Source organism: Cygnus atratus, chromosome 1, assembly GCF_013377495.2.
Source record: "Cygnus atratus isolate AKBS03 ecotype Queensland, Australia chromosome 1, CAtr_DNAZoo_HiC_assembly, whole genome shotgun sequence".
Lineage (NCBI taxonomy): Eukaryota > Metazoa > Chordata > Aves > Anseriformes > Anatidae > Cygnus > Cygnus atratus.
The window spans coordinates 178192829-178215125 of NC_066362.1; the positions used below are offsets into that span (position 1 = coordinate 178192829).

Sequence of the window (22297 nt, forward strand, 5' to 3'; positions counted from 1 at the left end):
CATTGTTAAAAAGGCACCTTTAACTTTTGCTGTTAGGGTAAAACAGGAACGCTTCGTATGTTTTTTACACAGATGACTGAAAGCCATCAGTAACAGGACCTGATATCCTGCACTAATTGAAACAAAAAAAATCAGCAAATCAGTTCCAAAGAAACTACTTGGGCACACAAAAAGATGTTCAGCCTCTTGATTCCTGAGGACAAACAAACAGGACAATACTACTTCAATTTAAGGTATAAGGTTTTGCTCTAAACAGACTATTTTATAGAAAAAAATGAAGATTCACCATCCTTTAGTGGAATTTCATGACATTTGCTTAGATATTTTCCTCTGAACATCATGAGACCAAGATGTGTTTCTATACTTTTCAATTTGACAAAATACTGACTTTTTGATTATTTAATATCAACTCAAAAGGTTAGGGATTCAGGTCGAGTCTTTTCATCCCGCATGCCTGTTTCTATGAAAAAGGGTCTTTCTGTATGCAAAGAACTGACCAAAACATACATAAATGTAATTGGCCATTAGATGTCTCTGGGATGATGTTTATGTTCTCCACTTCCAGTAAGGCAGATGATACAAGATAAAAGAAAAAAATATAAGAAACAGGATGTGTTCAAGGAAAGAATTTCTGCTGATATCTACTAGCTGGCTAAAAAAATGATCACAAAAGGACAATACAACTAGAAGCATGTATCTTCTCAGGTACCCTTGTGATTATAAAGTTCTTTCTTATTAGATAATTTGCAAATACTCTCGACTCTGCAACTTTTCAGCTACCAGTACCTGCTACCTGATAATACCTGCTTACTTGACAATACCTATCACACAACCACAATGCCATACACAGCATTCCATGCTTAGTTTCAGGTGATAGGTGTCGTTGCCTAAAATGCTATTAAACACTTCCTCAGCTGATATTCCTTCTCAGCTCAAAGCAATAGAACATATCAGAGCAAATCAACCCAGATGAAGCAGTGAGACCCAGCTTAGTATAGATTGCTTTCAAACAGCAATTTGTCTAGTGTCTCTGTAATATTAAGAAAAGGCTGCCTTTGAGAGGTCCTCTATAATGAGGGAAAGATCCTATTCACTGGAAAAAAAAGACTCCAGACCATACTGCCCGTTATGAAATCACCTATTCAGGCTTCAGTGGGTGTGGAGAAGAAGATTACTTGGTCATATTCTATTCATGTAGCAGTTCTGTAGAGGAGACAAAGATCCAACACAAAACCTGAGGAAAAAAAGCATCCATGAGAACTTGGTACACTGGTATTTTCCTCGTGAAAATAGAAATAGATAAGCAGCAAAACAGTTTGTGAGATCATTCTGAAACACGCTGTTAGGAATAACTTGTTTTTAAGTTCCTTTCTTTGCATCAAGGTCATACTATTTCTCCTTTTTTAAAAGGGGGGAGAACCCTTTATTTCCACTTTTTATCCTTTCATACATCTTTCTTCCCTTGTAGACTTGTTTTGAACACTAAAGAATTAGAAAATTGGTCATGTTTGTGTTCTAGCTATGAAAAATACTAGCCTGATTTCTATATGCAGATACGTATTTCAGGCTGAAACAACTAAACACTCCTTTGTTCTAAGATTTAGAAGAGCAGAAAGACCTGAAACAGGTCATCCAAAAGTACCTGGATTCCTCTTAGGGGAATTTTGGGAGAGGATTTTTTTTTTTGCCTCTTCAGAAGTGATTCCTGCTACAGAGACTGGGTGTTCGGCCAGCTTAAGGAATTGAACAGACAACAGCTCTTCTCTCAGTCACTGTACTGTAGTTTGCTGATTTACCTCAAGTGCAGGCTGTGATGGGATCCATCTAGTTGGAGCAGGGAAAAAGTCTGGCTCTGATGACAAGAACAGCATATGCAGATGATCTTCAGATAAAGATGAGGTCAGGAAGGCCCTGGTATGTCTGCTTCTGAGCATACAGAAGACATTAAGGAATCTTACAATAGACGCTTTCATCTCCTTTGTGGGAAGAAAGGGATCAACGCAGTGTCTTTGTCTTTCCATAGTGACCTGACAGTCGATAGAAATGCTGGGAGCAAAGCTCCCTTTAGTGTTTTTTTCTACGTTCTCTACACAGCAGGTTTTACTGCCACTAAGTAGATCAAGAGACAGTGAAGACTGATCCCCATTTTTCTGCAGTGTGGTTCTGCTCCATAGCCAGTAAAGAAAAGTCTAAACGACTGTGAGTAAATTCTGTGGAAGACCATCTGCAAAATAAGCAAAAAACTGAATCTGTGCATTTGGTAAGTGGTACAGAGTACAAGCAGCAACACTTATTTTTTCTTTTCTGTAATACTGCAGCTCCAACTAGTACAGGATCCAAGTGAAAGAACATGGAAACAAAAAGCAAACTGCTGCAACTGATTCACAATTCCTGCAGCTAGTTTAACTTTCTCAGCCCCTCAAACTGAAGTCTTGTAGCACCATGCAATTATTTCAGATTTGGAGTGCTAATCTGCAGCTGCAAAACCAAAACTTTCTAGGTTGAGAAGCATCTGTTACCCTGATGCCATTCACTGGTTTAGTCGTACCTCTAGAAATGTGCAGGCTGAAAACCCACTGCAGGATTTATGCACCAGCAGCTGGCTGAACTGTTATTTAAAATAAACATTACAAGAACAACAAATTTTAGTAAAGCACCTTCCTCCTGGAAGTTAGCACCAACATGACATGGATATTGAAGTATCAACAACAGTGATGTAAAGCTAACTGCTTACACTTCAAGCCACTGACACAAAATGTTTCCCAAAATTCGATCTATTTTGGTTTCAGGGAGTGGAAGAGGAGCAGGGAACTGAGGGGACAGAAAGGAAGAAGTCATTGAACATTACAATAGCCACATCAGGAAACATTATCAAATCTCAGGAAAGAGAAAAGACAGCAAAACTACAGATCGAAGTATTGATTTAAAAAATTAAGTGTCATGCAAGCCATCATTAAAAGCTAAACTTGCAGGCAACTGGGATGGCAGGAATCTTGACTTGCTGAATTTCAAAATGTCTTTGAAAGCATTTGGCCTCTTTCCAGAAATGTTTTGTGCTGAGCTTCTTGAACAGCCTACTACACCTTCGCAGGCCACAGATCTGTCTAGATTATCATACAAGGAGTTAGGACCTACTTGAGATCCACGTGGGTACTGCTCACTGAAAGACCTTTCCTATTTCCCGTTTAGGAGTGTTAAAAAAAACTACGGCTTCTCCAAATTCAGCAGGACAGGATTCCAAAGTTGTATAAAGCTGCCACAGAACGATACATTTGAGAAATACAGACAGTACTTCTTCAAGCTTATGTAACAGCAGGAAAATACTAGGGGCATAAAACTCAACAATTGGTTGATTATAGAAAAATACTGCCTTGTAAGAATAAATTCCATTAATAGATGCATCCATTTTATGAAATTAAATAAATGGGTACTTGTTAAACAATGTTATTTCCATTTTAAGAACACTTAAATATTCTTTCAATGTAAACAGTTTATCAGCATGCTTTGTTTCTTGTCAACTTTGTATGCCAAGTACTGTTGATAGCAAACCTTTTATGGCCTAATTAAAACACATTTTAAATCAGATTAACAGACTTTACTGGCACTAACAAATTTCTGCCAGAAAGACAGACCTTCATTCAGCCTTTGATTGGAAGGCTTATCTCTATAAGATTGGAAATCTTATGCTCTGAACAACGAGGCAGAGTACATGAGCTGATACGCAGTGTTTTTAAGAAATAACATCGTTTACGATGTCAGGTTGTTTAGCTTTTTCTCCCTTAAAAAAAGCCAACAATAGTGACAAAGGTTACAGTACTCCCAGTACTTACACGCACCTTGAACTTCAAGAAATTACACAAAACCAGCAGTTTCTTAACATTGAGAGGTTTTGTGCTTTCTTTTTCAGCTCTAAATAGATGTTTACTTGATTGAATTTGATTCCATGTACATGCAGTTAGCTTCTATACATTTCTTACAGATTTTTTTAAAGCCTTTTTTTTTTTTTTAAAAAAAGAGATTTTGCTCAGAGTTCTCAATCTTCACGTAATTCCTACAGTTCTCTGCTGAGAGTCTATCTGTAGAAACTAGAAGTTGAAATACTACACATGAGCAATGTTAGGAATGACCCCAATACAGCTCCAGAGCCACACCGGACTGGATGCCAGTGCTGTGTTTTGGCAGATTGTTGGGTGGTTGTTTTTTTTTTTGTTGTCTTTCTTCCACAAACTGAATTTTCAGGTGAAAACAGCTCAAAGCTTTTCTCTGTAGGTTCTAACCCTTGCTCATCTCCACAAACTCTCCTCTGATGCCTATGGTCTCTGGAGAACTCAAATACAGCAAAAATATCCCTTTCACAGAAGTATTTACTCAAATATATAGAGATTTAATGGGCTTATGTTAGTAAATGACAACATGGATGAACTGGAAAAAATGAAACCTAGACAATTAATTTGCTTTTTTTTTTTTTTTTTTTTTTTTTGAAGTCCTCAGTTTTAACAAGTGCTACTCTGGAAAGTACTCAAAACACACATTTCAGAATTCAACCCTTGCTATGTTTCTTTCCATATCAAATATTAATTTCAACATCTTTTATATTAAAATAAGTTACGAATTCTTGTCCTTCCTAATTTAGCACGTAATCTGACCAACAGGCTTGATCATTTCCTCAGCTATAGGAACTCTATGGCCAAAACTGGACTGTCTCCTCCAAACTTACTCTTCCTGCTGAGGCACAAAGTGATGTCAAATGCTATTGTAGGCTGCGTTAGTTCTCCACCACTATGAAGTGGCATGATGCAACTAAGGCTTATTTTTGTCTAACGTGAGCTGGTGAAAGTGGAGACAGAAACCAATTTAGAGTCATGACTTGCAAATGATGCACAAGCGCACCACGATACTTGTGCAACAGGAAGTCTGGCCATTGGGTTCAAAACTCAACTAAAGAATTCCCGTGGCAGTTCTGTTTTACATTTTTATTATTTTTGCCTACTAAGTAGTAACAGTACATGAAAAATGCATTCTAGATTATCTTGTACTGCTGCCACCACACAAAAAACACTGACTTTTTAAGTTTGCTGACTTAATAGTTTTCCTTACTGAACCACTGCCCCAAGTTCACCCATATTTTAGTATCAAATTAAAATTGCATGACTCTTCCCAAACATCATTTGAAGACAGACTGCCGCGAGTTTTATAGGCGAATACTCTGAAGTCAGCTGAGGTAAAGGACACCTGAAATGTTATTTGGCTCTGCTTAAGTAGAGCTGAGATTGCACTGAGCTCCCCTGTATCTTTATTCCATGCAAGCACCTTCACACCTACCTGCTTAGGTCAGCCAGAACTCCCAGCTTTTGCACTAGACACAATTAACTTTGGCAGTGCCTCTTCACAGGCATACCAGTGTGCAATGTTTGACTGCCATTCTGTATCTGTTGAAATATTAGCACTTGGTTTAGGTTGTGTTAAAGGAAAAAACTGCAGCAAGTCATACATAATGATAAAATAGATAAAAGCACAAAGATCTATTTCTAGCCCAGACTTAGTGGCTTGCACAAAATTATTCAGAACAGGGAAAAGAAACACCATACATCCAAACCAAATAGAAACTTACCCCACTAACTGATCTGGGGTGTTTAACCATACCCTGAATCTCACAGGACCCTCTCTTTCCTTCATTTAAATAAAGACTTCACTGACAAAAGTAGGTGCAATCCAGGACAGATAAAAAGAGCCTCCCACACAAATATGCAATAGACTAAGAACCCTTTTGATAGAAAACACCATTTGAATCATTACTGAACACCTCTACGTATGATCAATACATACAACATGCAAAGCTTATTTTGAAAGCAAGCCTGACAACTATATACAGCAGAAATTATTGACATGACGGGTTTTTTAGCATGGCATTAGTTGCCTGATCTGTGCAAAAATGTAAAAATCACCATTTCCTCAAAATAGCTGTTATATTTAATAAGATGCTTCTGCCTGTAAGTTCCTAAGATCAGCTCTCCTATAAAAGACCAGCGAGGCTCCTTTCCTTCCCTTCCATCACATTTTCTTTTTAAGGCAAGATTCTAAAATTAGTTTGCAGCAGGACCAGAGAGAGGTCTGCCTTACAGTTATCAGATCTTAGCCTCATGGTATATGTGAACAAACCAGTATATTTTCATCTGAGGGGCTTCCTAGCTACCAAAGAAAAATAAAAGCCAAAAATCTCACAAGCATTATTTCTACATGCAGGAAAGGCTGTAACAAAAGTATCTTACACATTCTCAAATTATTATTTAACTAGAACTCCGTCTTCGAGTCAACCAAAAATACAAAAAGGAAAGCACAGAACACATGACAAAGCCTGACATAGCCAGCTTAAGGAAAACTGCAACACTGATGCCTAATAAAGTAAAAGTCACTGTTTGCATGTGCTCAAAATCCCTTCTCTAGAGGCTGTAAAGTTAAGCATTACATAGAATTCAACTGAGAATGAGTTTGCATTAAGTGTAGTTACTCTTCCAAATAGCTGTTTTCCCAAGTTTTAAGTAATTCTTTGTCATAGTTTAATAGCTGCACAACTGAAATCCCTATAAGCATTTTGCAAACTGGACTAGAGTTTTATACAGCATAACTGTTTTTTTCCTCTCCTCCCTTTTTGGCTGGGCAACGATTACGTTGAGTATCTTTTACACAAACAATTCTATATATTAGCATCAAGTAACTCTCTATTCCTTTATTTCCTAAGTGTTTTTATTGTAGACTTCAGTCCAAAGGAAAAATTCTTCAGAGAGAACTGCCAAGTTCATATTTCAAGATGCAGCTTACTGCAACACTCTGCTTTTCCTAGCTCTGGCAATCTTTCAATGTCCTGTGTGGTGTTTTTTTTTCAAGTCATCAGGGAATTGCCTTTTACCAGTCAAGTTCTTGCACTCTAGCTTATAAAACACAACATGCATATATATTTAAGCAGCCTGGATGACAGAAGAATCATTGATGGTACCCAATAAAATACATTCTAATCATACTTGCATAGGCAACTGCACAACTTTGTTGGAGAGAAGCTGTACGAAGTATTTTGGTGAGCACTAAGTGGCATGTTGCAATGCACCATTAAAACATTCTTTATGACACGAACTGAACACAACTTTAAGAAATATGGAATATTCAAGCCTGTGCTAAGCAGAAGTCTTTTTTCCATCAGTGTAGCTTATGACTCAACATTCTGCTTCACCAATTCTTCTCTTGTACATTTAAAATATGTAGACAGAAAAAAGGGCATTAGGAAAAACAAAAGCAGTAACAAAGTATTGATAGCCTGTCACTACCACAAGCAAATAAGAATGTCTTCATACTTACTGCATTATTTTTTTTTTTTTCACAAAAAACACGCAGTGAAACACATTCTGAATTCAACAAAACAACAAGAGGGATGATTCCAATCTCCAAAGTGGGGGAAGAGAGAACTGGGAGATGGAGAGGAGAGGTGGGGAGGGTGGTACTCCACAACTGCAACAGAACCACTTAAACACCCTTTAGCAGCTTGTACATTGGCAGATAATTGTCAGAGCAAGTAATTTAAACATGACGACCCCAGTCTTTAAGGAAAGGAATCATTAAAAGGATCTCTCAGATTTTTGAGCTCTACAAAACCTGAAGCTGCTTAACTTCAGCAAAATAACATCGATTATACACTAAAAGAGCACACCAACATATGACGACTCTTACCCCTGCTTATTAAGTTGCAGTTAAAGAAACCATGAACTGTAAGCATTCTAAAAGGAAAGTCAAGAGAGAAAGAATAAATGCCTTAAAATTCTTTTCACTACAGAAAACTGGTCTTCTTTCCCCGTGCACTCCCCAGCATGCATTAACACAACACAAATTCCTTCCCTCTTCTTTGTCACTTAAGACCCACCATAACAAAAGCCTGCCTATCTCAGTAGCGTCCTAAATACTAATGTAAAACAAAATTTGTAAAATAATGCAATAATGTAAAATGCAATAATAATGTAAAACAAGTCTATTTAGCAGCCAGCAATCAGAAAAGTTAATATCATCTGACTCCCCTGCTTTCAATCTACCGTAAACTAAATTATACTACTGTCTGTTAATTTGGAGCATAAATATATAGTGTAAATCGTCTGAGGTAACAAGCAGGACATCACAGAAAAGGATGTCAGTTTTGAGTAACCCATATGGACTAGCCATAAAGCACACCTTTAAAGGGGAGGAACCTAAGTCACTGTGAGGAAGACAAATTCAAGCAAGCTTGTCAATCCACGTCAGAACTGCAGCTAACTTTAAATATAAAAAACACTTTTTTCTTTAGGAAAAGTAGGCTCATAGCTGTTTGAACTATTAGCCCTTCTACATATTTTATTAGAATTACTCGTTTTATTTAGCCAACGACTAAACATTACTAGAAGGTGATTTAGTTCACACACACAGTTTAAAACCCCATGAACTTGCAAATTACTAGTTACCACACTTAAATGGTTTGAAGGGATAAACCATTCCAGATTCCGCAAGATTACTGCCCATGTCGTTCTACCACAATTTTTATAGGGCCTTAAAAAAAAGAGGACAAAGTGTTTCTGCTGCATCTTCCCTACAAGACAACTTTTGAATCGATGGTTCAATGTAAATCCAGTTTGACACCTCCCCTGTTGGAGCAGCGAGGCAGCACATCCTGAGCTCAGAGAGCAGCAGCACCATGTCTTTTTCAGGCAGCCACTAAAAGGGAAATTACAGGGGGAGAGGAAGAGGAAAGAGATACAAGAACTTAATGTATCAGGGGCAAAGGGAAGGGAAGAGCAGCATGGCAATAGGAAAGGGATAACTGCAGTGCCAGAGTAAAAGGGATTTCCGATAGGAAGTCCTAGAAGGGCTACCTATTTGTGTTTTAACTCTAATACTCATGGAATATATTGTTTGTTTCTCAAATAACAAACAAAAACACCTGGGGAGGGGGGAAAACAGATACACGGAAGTCAAATCTTTCAGCTTTGGTTCCTACATCCTACACTCCCCCTGAAGCAGAGCCACTGGCTGAACTTCCCTGACTTGCATGCTGCAGGAGCAGCACTAACTTTCTGCGTTTATTAAGCCATTTGCAGGACCAGAGCCCACATTATGGGTATAACACTTAGGCTTGAACATTAACCTGAATATTGCATCAGCTATGCTATTTTTAAGTACAATTCAGCTTTTCTTTCGTGACCTGATGCAAGCCTCAGTGTTTTTGTTTCCAAAAAAAACTGTTCAAGTGTAGTTTGTTCAACATTTGTCTTACTTGCCAAATATTTAAGAGCCATTCTAATTTCACACAGCAACATCAACTAGCAGAAACGTTTATTAAAAGCAGTGACTGCTGTGCTTGACAAGAGAGCAGCTAATATTAAATTTATCCTTCTAAATAAACTAAAAAGTTTTGTCAGCTTTAACTTCCATTTTACTACGTTAGGCTGCATGAATGATAATATCAATGAAAAGAAGAATTCATCATGAAAAGAAGAATTTGGGAGTCTCAGGACTTCAGCTGAAATGCAATAAAAAAATGCATGGTTTTGCTGAGTTTTCTCCAATTTCTAAGCTGCACATCTAAAAAAGGGCATTCATTTCTTCCCTCACTGTTCAGATACAGTCTGGTTTGTTGGGTGATTTAACTCAACTGAGGCCACAATCACTGGTTTGTTTTTCAAGCTGACTTTATTCTTAGACTTACTTTCATTTTTATGTTACGTTCATGACAACATCTGAAGTCTAAGAGATTCCTCATCCATAACACTGGTATCTTAAAAAGGCATCACAGAAAGCCAGGGTTATCATTTGTGAAACTCCTGCTGCCACAGTGCTATAATGAGACCCCAAAATACAGGGCCTGGCTCAGTTATCTGCTCTCTCCTATTTTAATATTTAGCATTCTAGCATTTTCTAAAAGCTTCACAGAAGCTCATGAAAAAGTAGTCAGGCTCTAGACAGGGTGTATGAAGAGGCATGCAGTTGCCAATTCCTCCACCTTTGTTTTGCCTTGAGTTATCTGCCAAAGGCATTTAGCAATTTAACAAACAGGCAAAGAAATAGTTTGAACAAGGATTCAACAGCATATTCCGTTTTCTTGGCTCCATTACACCCACTCTGGTCTGCTCACTGGCCAAAGTGAAACCACAAAAAACCTAACAAGTTCTCAATTACTGGTGTAACTCAAGTCTGAGCATGTCATTTTCACCCAGTTATGCCACATTCTCTACAAGTTCGGGAGACACAAAAGGAGAACAGTGATGAACAGAGGCTTCTGATGCTGGAATATCTGCAATCAATAGGTCAAAAATACCCTATGTTAGGTCTAGTGATCACCCTAGGACTTACCTAGATGAATTCAGCAAGCCCAAAGGATCTGCCCCTCTGCTCCTACAGCTGACTTACACATCCCTAGCTGCAGCTTCCTCTGGGAGGAATTTCAGTGTCTGCACAGGCTGACAGCTGTCCAGAAACTTGCAGGCTGCTGCCTGAAGCAGCAGGGTAACAGCATACCGCAAAGGAAAAAACAGAATTGGCACACAGAGAGAGGCAGGTCAACAGGTTCCCCTTCAATACTGTCAAACTTTACAGAGCTTTACTTCAGGCTTCTGTTCTCTCCTCTGTAAGCATCAGTGAAAAGGAATTTGGAATGTAAAAAAATAAAACCAAGGCTCTTCTTCCCCACCCCACCCCCAGATGCCTCCCCCAAAAAGTCAGCATAAAAACACGTTAGAAATCCCAAGGCGTTGAGCTCAAGACAGCTTTGCTGACTGCGCTGTGGATTCCAAGACCAAAGGAGCCAGGAAGGGGGGCAAGACATGGCTCTAAGGATACAAAGGGTCAAACAGGCAAGCACCAGCTATAGATAGCAGAATAAACTTATTTTCCATATGGTCCTTCAAGAAAGCTTAGTTTACAGAAAGCTAGATGCTTTCTCTCTCTAACTGAGAGTAGTCAACTAAATTACCAATAACAACCAATGCCAGAACCATGCGCTTGTCAGATAAAATACTACAGTACATTTACCATACCTCCTTTCCCCTCCCAAAACATCCCATTTGAAACCTTCAAATAAAGCAAACCAACAGGTCAGAAAGGCAAAAATACAGGTAACAGAGAAAGGTAAAGAATGACCTTAGGAAGGAAGCAAGCAGTCTGACACAAGCCAACCACTGGAATTTACAGCAGTACCTAATTCAAGTTCCTTAAAAAGGTTTCAGTGCAGGTGTGTGTCAGGAATAAGTTATAGGTGCTCTAGAGAAAACAAGAATTAACTGCAAACTGAAGGGGAATACTACAAGTCAGACTTGCAGTCTACACATAGAACTAAGGTATTTGAGACTTCCAGTTTCAGCCTGATGAAGGAAGAATGCCATCTCTGTTTCAGGGAAGCACAGCCTTCATCAGTTCCTGTTTTAACAGGACAGGTCCCATTTTTGTTCATTTCTTTTCATAAGACAAAAAACGTCACGCCATGCATTCTTGTCCCATATGCAATATATTTTAAAGGATGTTTTATAAAGAATAAGAAGTCTGAATTTATCACAGAATCACCAAATAGTTGTGATTGGAAGGGAGGTCAAAGCAGGGTCAGCTAGCAGAAAGAAATAATAAGCTACAACGGGAACAATAAGCTACAAGATATTCCAGGGTACTGCCTCCTGAGACGGAAACAAGCAGGGCTGGGAGCTAGCCACCTCTCCCCACCTTCCCCTCCTCCTGCTCATTAAGGATGGGTAACAGTGGCATTTGTACTTTATCACTGAAAACAGAAGCTGTCCGTAAGGGACCTGTATACAAACCTTTGGAAAAGCAGGCTTTTTCTTTACAGGAACAACCCCACTCACAGTGGAGCACCGCGTGCCACAAGGCCATTTGTATAAGTAACTATATTTAACGTATCATTCGGACACCTCATTATCAAATCAGTAAACTTTCTTGTTTATATACGTGTCACAACTTGGTATTTCCCAATTTAGGGGAAGCCTTTTTCTATTTGTTGAGAACCTCTTCCAGGCAATACGCTGTACCTTAACTGATGGGAAGAGTCTATTATTGATTCCTAATTAAAATTCCACATACAGCAAAACCAGGGCATCACACAAAAAGCCTTCATCTTACAACTTTAGTTTCAAGGGTGTAAAAGGTATAGTGAAAACTAACTCCTTCTCCAGCTAATACAAACCTGAAGCTTATCAGTAACTTTTTTTTAACTGATAACTACTTGTTTTGAAACTAGAGAGCCAAGAGACAGCTACAGACAACGTCTGAACCTTTTTATCAGTGTGACTTAACCCAGAAAAACACCAAAAGACAAGAGAATCGTGAGCTGAAGCTTCAAAAGACCCAGTTCCAAAAAGAGCAAAGATAGTAATATTCAAGGACATTATTTTTATTGACTTCAGGTGAATTTCATCAGGATGGCTTGGGATACCCTGGTTTTAATGAGTACATACCACGACTACTAAATAAACTAAAAGAACCGGAAGCAAGTAATGTAACCCCTCTTGAAGCACGACTATTAATAATAATGCATCATGCTGAAGTGTTGTGTTTTTAATTACTATCAACTCAAACCCATAAGCAGAATTAAATGAGTTATATAAATATTACTAAATCACTCCTCCCTAGTTGTTAAGTAAACATTTATAGTCACTTGGGACCCTTTAAAGACAGTGATTTATTTAAACTGGGCCAAAGACTGAAATTAACATGAGCATTTTATGTTCTGTTTTTATATTATATATCATCATGCTTTAACTATACATCAAAGATTTGGAGTCAATGCCATGAAGTCTGTTTTAGCTTTTATAAACTAATAGCCACATCAATGACAGAAAACATGATACTGTAAACATGGAAGAAGAACTGTAATATGACTCATGAACAGTCCCACTGACTTCAATGAAAGCTCTTTACATGTACGATTTAAGCTAAAGCTACATTACTAAAATCTTCATTTTTAAGACAAGCTTTTTATATCCTTAAGTGTTAACTAAATGTAGAGTGAATAGTAATGAGAAACTACTCAAAAAAAAGTCAAAATTGTGAAAAAATGAGGAGCCTCAAGGGAAAGACATCCAAATTCTTACTTCTGTGGTTCGCTGGTGCAAAAGGTAAGCAAGAGGCTCAAAGAACAAATATAATCAACTCAGTGTTAAATTACAGCAATTCACATTTTCTCCCTTTCTGTTAATGTTCACTTAGTCAAAAGCAAAACCATAAATAAGCAGTTGCAGTACAAAATCTCAATGAATTAGCTATAAAGCAAATTCCAGTAGAAAATTCTTCCCTGGCTACATCATTCTTCCTTTTCCTCTGTAGAAAAACGGGTTCTACATAACTAGAAATAATAAGCATTTGTCAGAGTCCTTGAAATTCCTCCTGCCTAGACACAGCACAGAAATAACCGTCTTATCATAAACCCTAAATATGCGAACAATCCTCTTCCCGAATTTACGCAGGATTGCAAGAACGATCTAGTATCAATTAAAGTTAAGCAACAGATTTGTTTGTTGATCTCCTTTTCCAACCCAAGCTTTCGTGCATTAAACCTCAGGTGCTGGGATTTTAATTAAGTAGGGTTTTTACATAGCTAATTATTTGAATCAATTATATTAAACTTAAAAGGACAAAAACTGTTAGTACAAACAAAGAATTTAACAGCTTGTTTTGATGCTGGAACATGATGTAAGGCTCTTTTGTGCAGCAACTAAAAAGCTTAAATAATCTGGGAGATCAGATGGTCCAAACCAAAATAGAAAATGCTGTACACAATAACCTGAATCAGGTTCAACAGTCCTTAGAACAGCTCATGTTTTCCATATAAGTTTCAAACAATCCCCCAAAAATTTGCATTTCAGCCCCACTCCACTGAATAATACACGTACTAATACGATCACTGAAATTCTACTTGTACACTTTTCCATCCAATTACTCCTAAAGCTTCTGAATTTTACCAGTCTATTCATTAAATTAAGTCACATACCAGCAAGAGTAACAGGTTTTCCAGCAGAGCCATATAATATACAAGTGCTTCTATTTCCCTTTACATTCTTTGAGGGCACTGACATCAGCAGTCACTGTTTTCAAAGGTCTTTACACAGTATAAGAATTATGCTCTGAGCTGGTCTGGCTTCCTTATTTTTTCCCCTCTTAGCTTTGTCTTCATCCTCATTCTACTGACATAGTCATTTTTTTCCTTAAAAAAGCTTCCGTGTCATTGTGGTATATAGTTTTAAAAAAGCATCTAAGCCATACCATTTCACCAAACCAAAATATTTAAAGACCCAGATTCTAGAAACTGTGATCCTTCATTGTTTTCTTCCCTTAGTCTCAAGCCTACAACAGCACAATCATTTCCCAAATGCAAACAGTTGTGACAATTCTTCTCAAAGGAAAACAAAGCCAACACTTTTCAACTTACAACTGAGAAGTGTTATCAGGAGCACCTTGCCTTAAGTCCTCATCCAGCAGGAGTAATATTCCATCCGTCTCCACAGCCAGCACTGCGTTCTTCCAGCAATGCTATCTGATGAAACTGTAACCGACTGCGCAAAAGGACCTTCTGCAAAAGCCACCTATTGAAGTTACTGGCACTAAGTTATTAGCCTAATGAGGTGTATAAACTTATCCAGCCCAGCAGACAGCGTCCTACAGAAGCACTTGGCTCCAGGTGGCAGCAACTGATTCTGTGCTATAAAAAGTACTTTGAATAATTTAGCCCATTATTACTCTTGGACATCTTCAGACTTCCCCCAGGATGTTTTACAGAGATAAGCAAACTCGTACTAGACAAAAAGGGGTCACATACAGTTTCTCGAGAGTAAAGCCATATGCAAGTTTATAAATTTCTTGCATCCTTCTCCCCAGTCCTCTGCACCTAGTTTATCTTGCAGGAATGTATCGTGTTCACATCTGTCACTCTTCGTGTGGATACAAGCAAGTCATAAGCACTCGCCTAAGAATTATGGTTATTTATTTCTGAATATTTAAATTCACAGAGCGGAATCACAGAATCATTTAGGTTGGAAAAGACCTCCATGATCTTCACATCCAACCGTTAACCTAGCACTGCCAAGTCTACCACTAAACCATGTCCCTAAGCACCACACCTCCACATCTTTTGAATACCTCCAGGGATGGTGACTCAACCACTTCTCTGGGCAGCCTGTACCAATGCTTCACATCCCCTTCAGTGAAGTTTTTCCTAATATCCAACCTAAACCTCGCTGGAGCGAACTGAGGCCATTTCCTCTTGTCCTGTTGTTTGTTGCCTGGGAGAAGAGACCCATCCGTACCTCACTATATCCTCCTTTGAGGCAGTTGTAGAGAGCAATGAGGTCTCCTCAAGCCTCCTCTTCTTCAGGCTAAACAAATCCAGCTCCCTCAGCTGCTCCTCATGGGACTTGTTCTCTTGACCCTTCACCAGCTTCACTTCCATTTCCTGAGAAAACTGTACAATTACTTTTAACACATTATCCTTCCCATAACAGCATTTTACATCACCTACATAATATGATGTAAATTTCAAGACTATCCAGAAGGAGGAAGAAATAAATTTCCTGAACAGTAAGGTGTAAATAGAACACTTGGTTAACAGAGTTCTAGTTAGCTTTGTATACTTTCTAATCATATACTCAAGAATTTATGAGTGCTTTAAGTTAAGAATGCTTTTTAATTTTAAGACAAGCATTAACTCCCTTCAGTACTACCCAATGCTGCAGCTAGCAGGGGACATTTGAAATGTTTTGATTCTGATACTTAGAAAACGTTACAATAACTTACTGGCTTTAGTAACTGGGATTAATTTTTTAAAAAGTCTTTTAAAAAGTTTTGAACTTTTTATATTTAAAACAAGATCATTAGGCTTCCAGTATTTCTAAATTTATTACTCATTTTACTGCTAACTTGCAAAGTAACTGCATTGTTTTTGTATAACCCACATCCCACCGCATTAAAATTGAATCAAACACCTCCGAACACCAAATACAACTCCTGAGAAGTCTGCAAACTCCTCCAGTTTATGAAGTAGGATTCCTGGGAGAGGTAAAATCCAATACAATACTAATATGCAGCCGAGAGCCACAATACAAAGAGGGAATGGCAGACATGGTAGCTGGGGCTCATCTTAACCCAAGTTCTGACTCAGGACCACACCACAATAGTACTCCCTTCGGGAGCACATTCAGGTCTCGTTCAAGCACAAATGCATTAAGCAGAACATTATTTGCCCAGAATGACTGCTGAATGGATTAAAAATAAATACAACACAATGGAAAGAAAGCTATTCTCAATAGAGCTAGGTGTTCTAAATAAAGTCATAAAAAGCTTAAGTAGATTACTTGTCTCCTCTAGGGTTTAGTGACCTCTGACATCTGCTGATCTGCAGAGCATCTGATAACACCAGCAATTCTAGAAATTTGCAAGTCCTGAAAAACGTGTTTCAGAAGTTATTAGTAAAGTCCAATTCCTCCTCAGTGTTACTTGCTAGAATAAAGCATAACAAGGACATATGTATCTTTCCGCATGGAACAGCGTAACTGCATTTGAGAGAGGCAGCCCCGTGATGAAGAAGTGCTTTGACAAATGTGTATCAGATCTCACAGATTCTCAAAACGACCATTAGTGCTCTTGTTGCAACAGCAACCATGCAGTCGTGAATGGAGTGGAGCTGTCCTGTCCTTTTTCACTGTGAAGACAGTTCTCAGCAGCTTTGGTACCAGCACTCACCTGACAGAATTGGGAGGGGAAGCACAAGAAGCATTTCACATCTTTTATTCAGAGACCTTCGCAGGCAGCAGTAAAATTAAGAACCTGGTAATTTTTAATGCTTGCTACTTGCTTATTTATTCATTAGCAACAGCTAATGGAGTTGTTCACAGAAGCTTTGAGAGAGGGTATCATAAGAGAAGGCATCTTTCGTCCTGTGGGGGAATGTAGAACTACTAAGGATGACTTCGGTAGGAGCAAGAAAGGCGGCTGCTAAAGGATTTCCCTCCTCCTGCTGTGTAGCAGGGGACAAATGGCATGGCTCGGTTCTATCACATAACCACTAAACACATTTATGTAAAGATGAATTTGCCTAGAAAGGCCTACAGCGTATGCTGATAAGGCAACCAAGCATTTGCAAAACATGCAAGTAGGAAAAACAGAAGCATGCAACTGTTGAAGCTCATTTCTTTTGACCCTACTGATACAGCTACTGCTTCACTTCAGCGCCGTTAGCCACCCTACATGCACTCCTATAACAGAGTTATTTTTGTGTTGCCAATAAGAACTGTTTCTATGAAGAGACTCTTCACAGGGTTTTAAACTTTGCAGTAGTTTTAAGTAGGCATGAAATTTCAAAATTTCAGCGAAACTAAACATCAGAAGCTGCCTTATGAAACCAAGTTTAACACGTAAAGCATTTTTCTTCTTCGTTTACAGGGCTCTTGGATATTTGCCAATGGGGCTCTAATGTCAGTGCTGTAGCATCCAAAGGGCTATTTTAAGCCGTTGCTGTGCTGACCATTACATTTTTCAAGCACGAGAACAGCTTCCTGAAAAATAACGATTGTGAATGAATGTTTTTGTTGTTAATGACACTGTAAATATCTTGCTTCATGCTTACGTGACATCTTTCAAAATGCAGCTCGAATTAAGAACATGGTAGTAATTACACCTTTCCCTACCTCTCAACTTTTGTTATTCCACAAAGAAACATCCTCGCTTTCCAGCTTTTAGCAGCCCATGTGATCAATTGTGATCACTCACGCTTCTATAAACAGTTTGGGGTATAGCCTTCTTCTGTACCTCTTTTTCCATTTGACTCCCATCAGTTCCTTCTCCTGCCCTCATACTTCCAAACTATTTTCAACAAAAGTTTTTAAAAAAGGTATGAAGAAGCATCCTGTCTTCAATAAATGCCAGCACCAGATAACTCAGAAGCTGCTGCAGAAGGAAGCTATGGGTAACCTGTCTCAGAAAAAATACGTTTACCTGCACACTTACTGGTACCAGGTCTTGATCTAAACTAGTTTTCATTTATAACCTAAAATACAAAACAAGTATGTGTTATAGCTTTAGGCTCCTTCTGAGTCACGGTCTCAACCAGTAGTGAGATGGAGGTTTACCATTCAGCTTTAGAGATTGGTGTTTCTTGTTTTAGGTATTACTTTGCCATTTTATTTTGAATTCTTTCTAATCGCAGTAGATCATACTTAGTCATTAACTAAAATACAACACTAACTGAATTCTACAATGTCCTAGTAAAGGCTACAGCAACACACCAGGCCTTAACTCATTAGTTTTTTTTATTTTCAAAGGCTTGAGTTCGGAGCAAGCAAGCCTACTCCAAGAGAAGACAAAGGACTTCAGGTTAAATAAGCGAGACTCTCTAGGAAAACGAAGGGAAAATACAAAAGCAGGTCTTCCCACAGTGTGACATGGCGAACTAGCAGCACACAAACATGATATGGTTAATCACAAACACTATCCTTTATCTTACCCCTTCCACCACTTCTAGTCACCAGAGAGACTAGTTTTTCTGAACCCAAGTCATTATTCTTCCAGCGTTCTGAAGCAAAAACAGGAGATGCTGAACCAAACTCCAACAGAAAAAGCACAACACAGCGTCAGAAAATAAGAACTGCAAGAAACTATTCCAGGCTTAAAAACAGGATGATGAGGAATGAGGACTTCATTTTTCTTAATGAGATGCCTCAAGCAGCATAACCTAGCTCTGCAAGTGTTAAACTTTGCCATCGTTATCAGGGAAAGAGCAGAATAAAGTTTCCAAGCCAGTATTTAGGTAAGTATTCACAGCGATACAGAGAAGCTTCAATACAACAGTTCACATCAATCATTACCTACAACTCTTGAAGGCGATGGCTACAGCAATTAAAACAGCCACTTCCAAGAACATGGCATCCCCAAAACACTAGGACATACTTAGTCAGACTGTACAAAACCTACAGTAGGTGGCCAAAAGCTTGTCATCTTCTTCCTATTGCAGAGAGCCTGTGTCCATAAAGTACTGAGAGGGACTCGTCCTTCCAAAGAAATGATACTGAAGATAAGAAAAGCATGGCTGTTTCTAGATGCCTTCCTTGTACAAAGCTGAAGGTTCAGAAATCTCCATTGCACAAACCTCTCCAGAACATGAACTGAGAGTTTCCAAGCTCTCCACCTCACGTGCCATATGCAGCTCCCCTCTTCAGTGGATGCCTCCTCTACAAGTGTTGTTATCGATTACTCAATTAGATGGAATAACACAAGTCTGCCTTCAAGACAACCAAGACACCACGCCAACAGCAGCCATCCTGCCATTATGCCTTAGTTTCAGACAATTTTTGTATTTAGTTTTCAGAAAAGCCAAGATGCAAGAGACTGCCTTAATTTTCATGTTTCATGGTCCGTGTCTGTGCAATCTTAATGCAACCCACTAACACACTTACAGACAAATACTGCCTATCTTTTGAGACACTGCACTTCAAACCATTACTTACCCATCTGAGATTAAAAACAACCTTTGTTAGTACCCAAGGACAGTCTCGCAGGAACTGGTCACATTCACTGACAGACACTATAATTAAATAGTATTTAGCCATGGCTAGATTTTCTTTCATTAAGAAAAAAAGGCTACTTACTTTTACCAGCAATTATGTTTGGTACATTTCTTTCGTGGTCACTTTAGGCAGACTAGATGACCTATGGTAATTACTTCTTCTAACTCTTATTTCTGAAGCGAAACGTTTCCAGCACTTTTTTTTTTTTTTAAATATAATCATCCCTCTTCATTAGAGGCAGACAACATATGCCAGTGGCTGAACACAAACAACTGATAAGCACAAGTTGAAATATCCAGCGTTTGCCAGTCACATCAGAAGTATTTTGCACGGGGACAAATAATTTCATTAACTTCTTTATACACTTTATCCTAAGATATTAAATTTATATTTGGCATAAGAAGTGTTACAGAAAAATACTATTAAGCTATAAAATAACTTCAGTGCAAGTATATCCTGACGTACAGACTGGTAAGTCACTGAATTGAATATGTTAATTGAAAACATTGATGTTTTGGAGAAAAATGAATTGGAAGTTACTTTATTTCTTTTCCTATCTTGACATTCCTATAAAAATAGAGGTTCATACAGTGTGATTTTCCATTATGCTTACATTCTACGATGGGTGTTCAGGAAAGCAAAAGTTCTTAGTAGACTGGATAGGATTTAAGAAGTTCTAGCAACTAAAGATCTACATACACATACTACGATTCACTACAGAAGATTAAAACTTGCATTTGAACATTTCTGAACACAGACCTCGGTGTCAAGCTATCCATGCCAAATTGTGCAAAGCTACATGGCAATGTTATCAGACAAACGCAGCCTGCGTCACTGTTCCATTTTGAGAAGGCAATTTTAAAGAGTACCTATAATTTCAGTGAATTGCAGGTATTTTTAAAAGCCGAAGTGGAATAAGAAAGAAAAGATGTTTGGGATTTTGATTAACTGCCTGTGTCTTACATTGATCTTCAGTCTATATTTGAATATAATATACACAGGCCATTTAACAGAGATATCCCAATATCCAATGTACTTGTTGCTGTACATTTTAAGAATGAATATAAATATAGATAAATAATACACTATATATAGATATATAGTAGTAGTACGCTAGATACTTATATTTTTTTATGTTCCTGAAATATCAAGGGTAGTTTAGACTACCTTGTTTGGAGGCTGGACTAAGAAGGATCTCCTCCTAAAAATAATTTTAAAAAACATAATAAAAAGCTTCCTTATACATTTCTTCAATTAAGAGGTACTAAGATGGAAGGTTGCATGGCTTTCTTAAACATTATTTAGTTTCAACACATTGTTTAGTCTCAACACAGTCTTCTACGTGAAAATATATATGAACAATTACAGCAGAATTTCAATGTCCCTTAAAAAATTCTTTGGAGAGCTGTTTGTGACACCTTCAGAGAAAACACTTTCATCCAATAGCTTCACAGGCACTAAAATTCCATGTTTAAAGTATTTTAAGCATTTTGACAGCAAATATGCACATTAAAGATTCTCAGCGAGCAGATTCTCACAGTCAGACAAATGCAAAAAAAGATAACTACTGCTAGCCACAACTGTCTGCTATAACAACGTTAATATTTATTTTTCCACTTCCACAGATCTCAGTATTCTTCAGAAGCCAAAAATATCCTCATGCAAGTCATCAACTGCCATTTACATGTTAATTTCCAGTGAAATGAAAAGACTGCTCAATTACACTGCTGTGCTCCAGCACAAGCAAGCAGCACTAAGAATACACACATCCCAAGAGCCAAGTCAGTGAAACCTCAGAGAAGAGGCTAACCTATGCTTTCATGACAAAATGGTGACTCAGGTTTCGGTGCAGCAGCGTTGTAGAGCCTCCTTCGTTCCTAACAGGATGCACCTCTACAGGAATACACAGATTACTATCCTGCCTTGCTGCTCTGTTTTCATAAACCACTGAAAACTTGTTAGATTTTTCACGTTTTAAAGGACTGCTATCTTAAAATCATTTCAAAAATAGCACAGAAATCAGACAGCAAGTCTTTCAGGACCATCATATCCCTGCTCTTGGTTATAAAGCAGGGAAAGCAGAACCCCAACTCCTGACTAGGCCCTTTGGCTACTATCCCTCTCTCCTCTAAGAGGCTGAGTTGCCAACAACTGCGTATACTTGGCTCAAACACATACAGGCCTGACACCATTTCATGCCGACTGAAATCCCCTTCCCCTCTAAGAAAAGAAAGAAGGAAACCAAAAAACCACCATCATAAACATTTCACACCTCCTTTACTCCCTCGTCTCTCTCCAATCAAATCCACGCTCGGGAACTCCTCTTTTACAAGCCGTTAGAGTTGGAAAAAGCCCTAACAACTTGGAAAGAAAGAAGAGAACATGGAAGCACATGCACATCCTGCCCCATTCCCTGGGCACTTATGAGTAACTTGCCATTTCACCTAATTTAGGATATTAGGCCTACTAAAGAAACACTTGGCAGCACAATGCACTGATCCATTCTTAACATAATAACCTCATTCAATAGATTAAAGAGGTGCATTTATACCTTAAATTCATTTGAGTAGTACAGTAAATTATTTAACAAGTACTTAAAATATTAACTCATGGTTCATTTTATTTTCACTTGGTCTTATTTTTGTGTGAATGCAAGAAGTGAAACACCAACAGCAGCAATTGCTTCTCTTCTCACCAGCAGTTTTTGTGGATTTTTTTTCTTTAAAAAGAAG

At 38.3% G+C, this 22297-nt stretch overlaps 1 protein-coding gene across 8 annotated transcripts in view; it reads right to left on the reverse strand.

Annotated features, from left to right (window-relative positions):
* Positions 1-22297, reverse strand: part of TSC22D1 (TSC22 domain family member 1) — an 87689-nt gene that overhangs the window by 52329 nt on the left and 13063 nt on the right. For 3 of the 8 annotated variants that reach the window (XR_004779753.2, XR_004779752.2, XR_004779754.2), the window contains exons 3-5: positions 5323-5429; positions 1797-2224; positions 1139-1234 (exon numbers count right to left, since the gene is read on the reverse strand). The exons of 1 other annotated variant lie outside the window; for it this stretch is intronic. Coding sequence is in view for 1 of the 7 variants with exons in the window: in XM_050714353.1 (XP_050570310.1) it covers positions 5387-5429 (43 nt within the window). In the remaining 6 variants the exon portion in view is untranslated. Of the gene's footprint in view, positions 1-1138; positions 1235-1796; positions 3044-4480; positions 5430-10362; positions 10576-14002; positions 14025-22297 lie in introns of those variants that run through there. 4 more of the 8 variants (XM_035553292.2, XM_050714367.1, XM_035553290.2 and 1 more) reach the window with 4 other exon arrangements.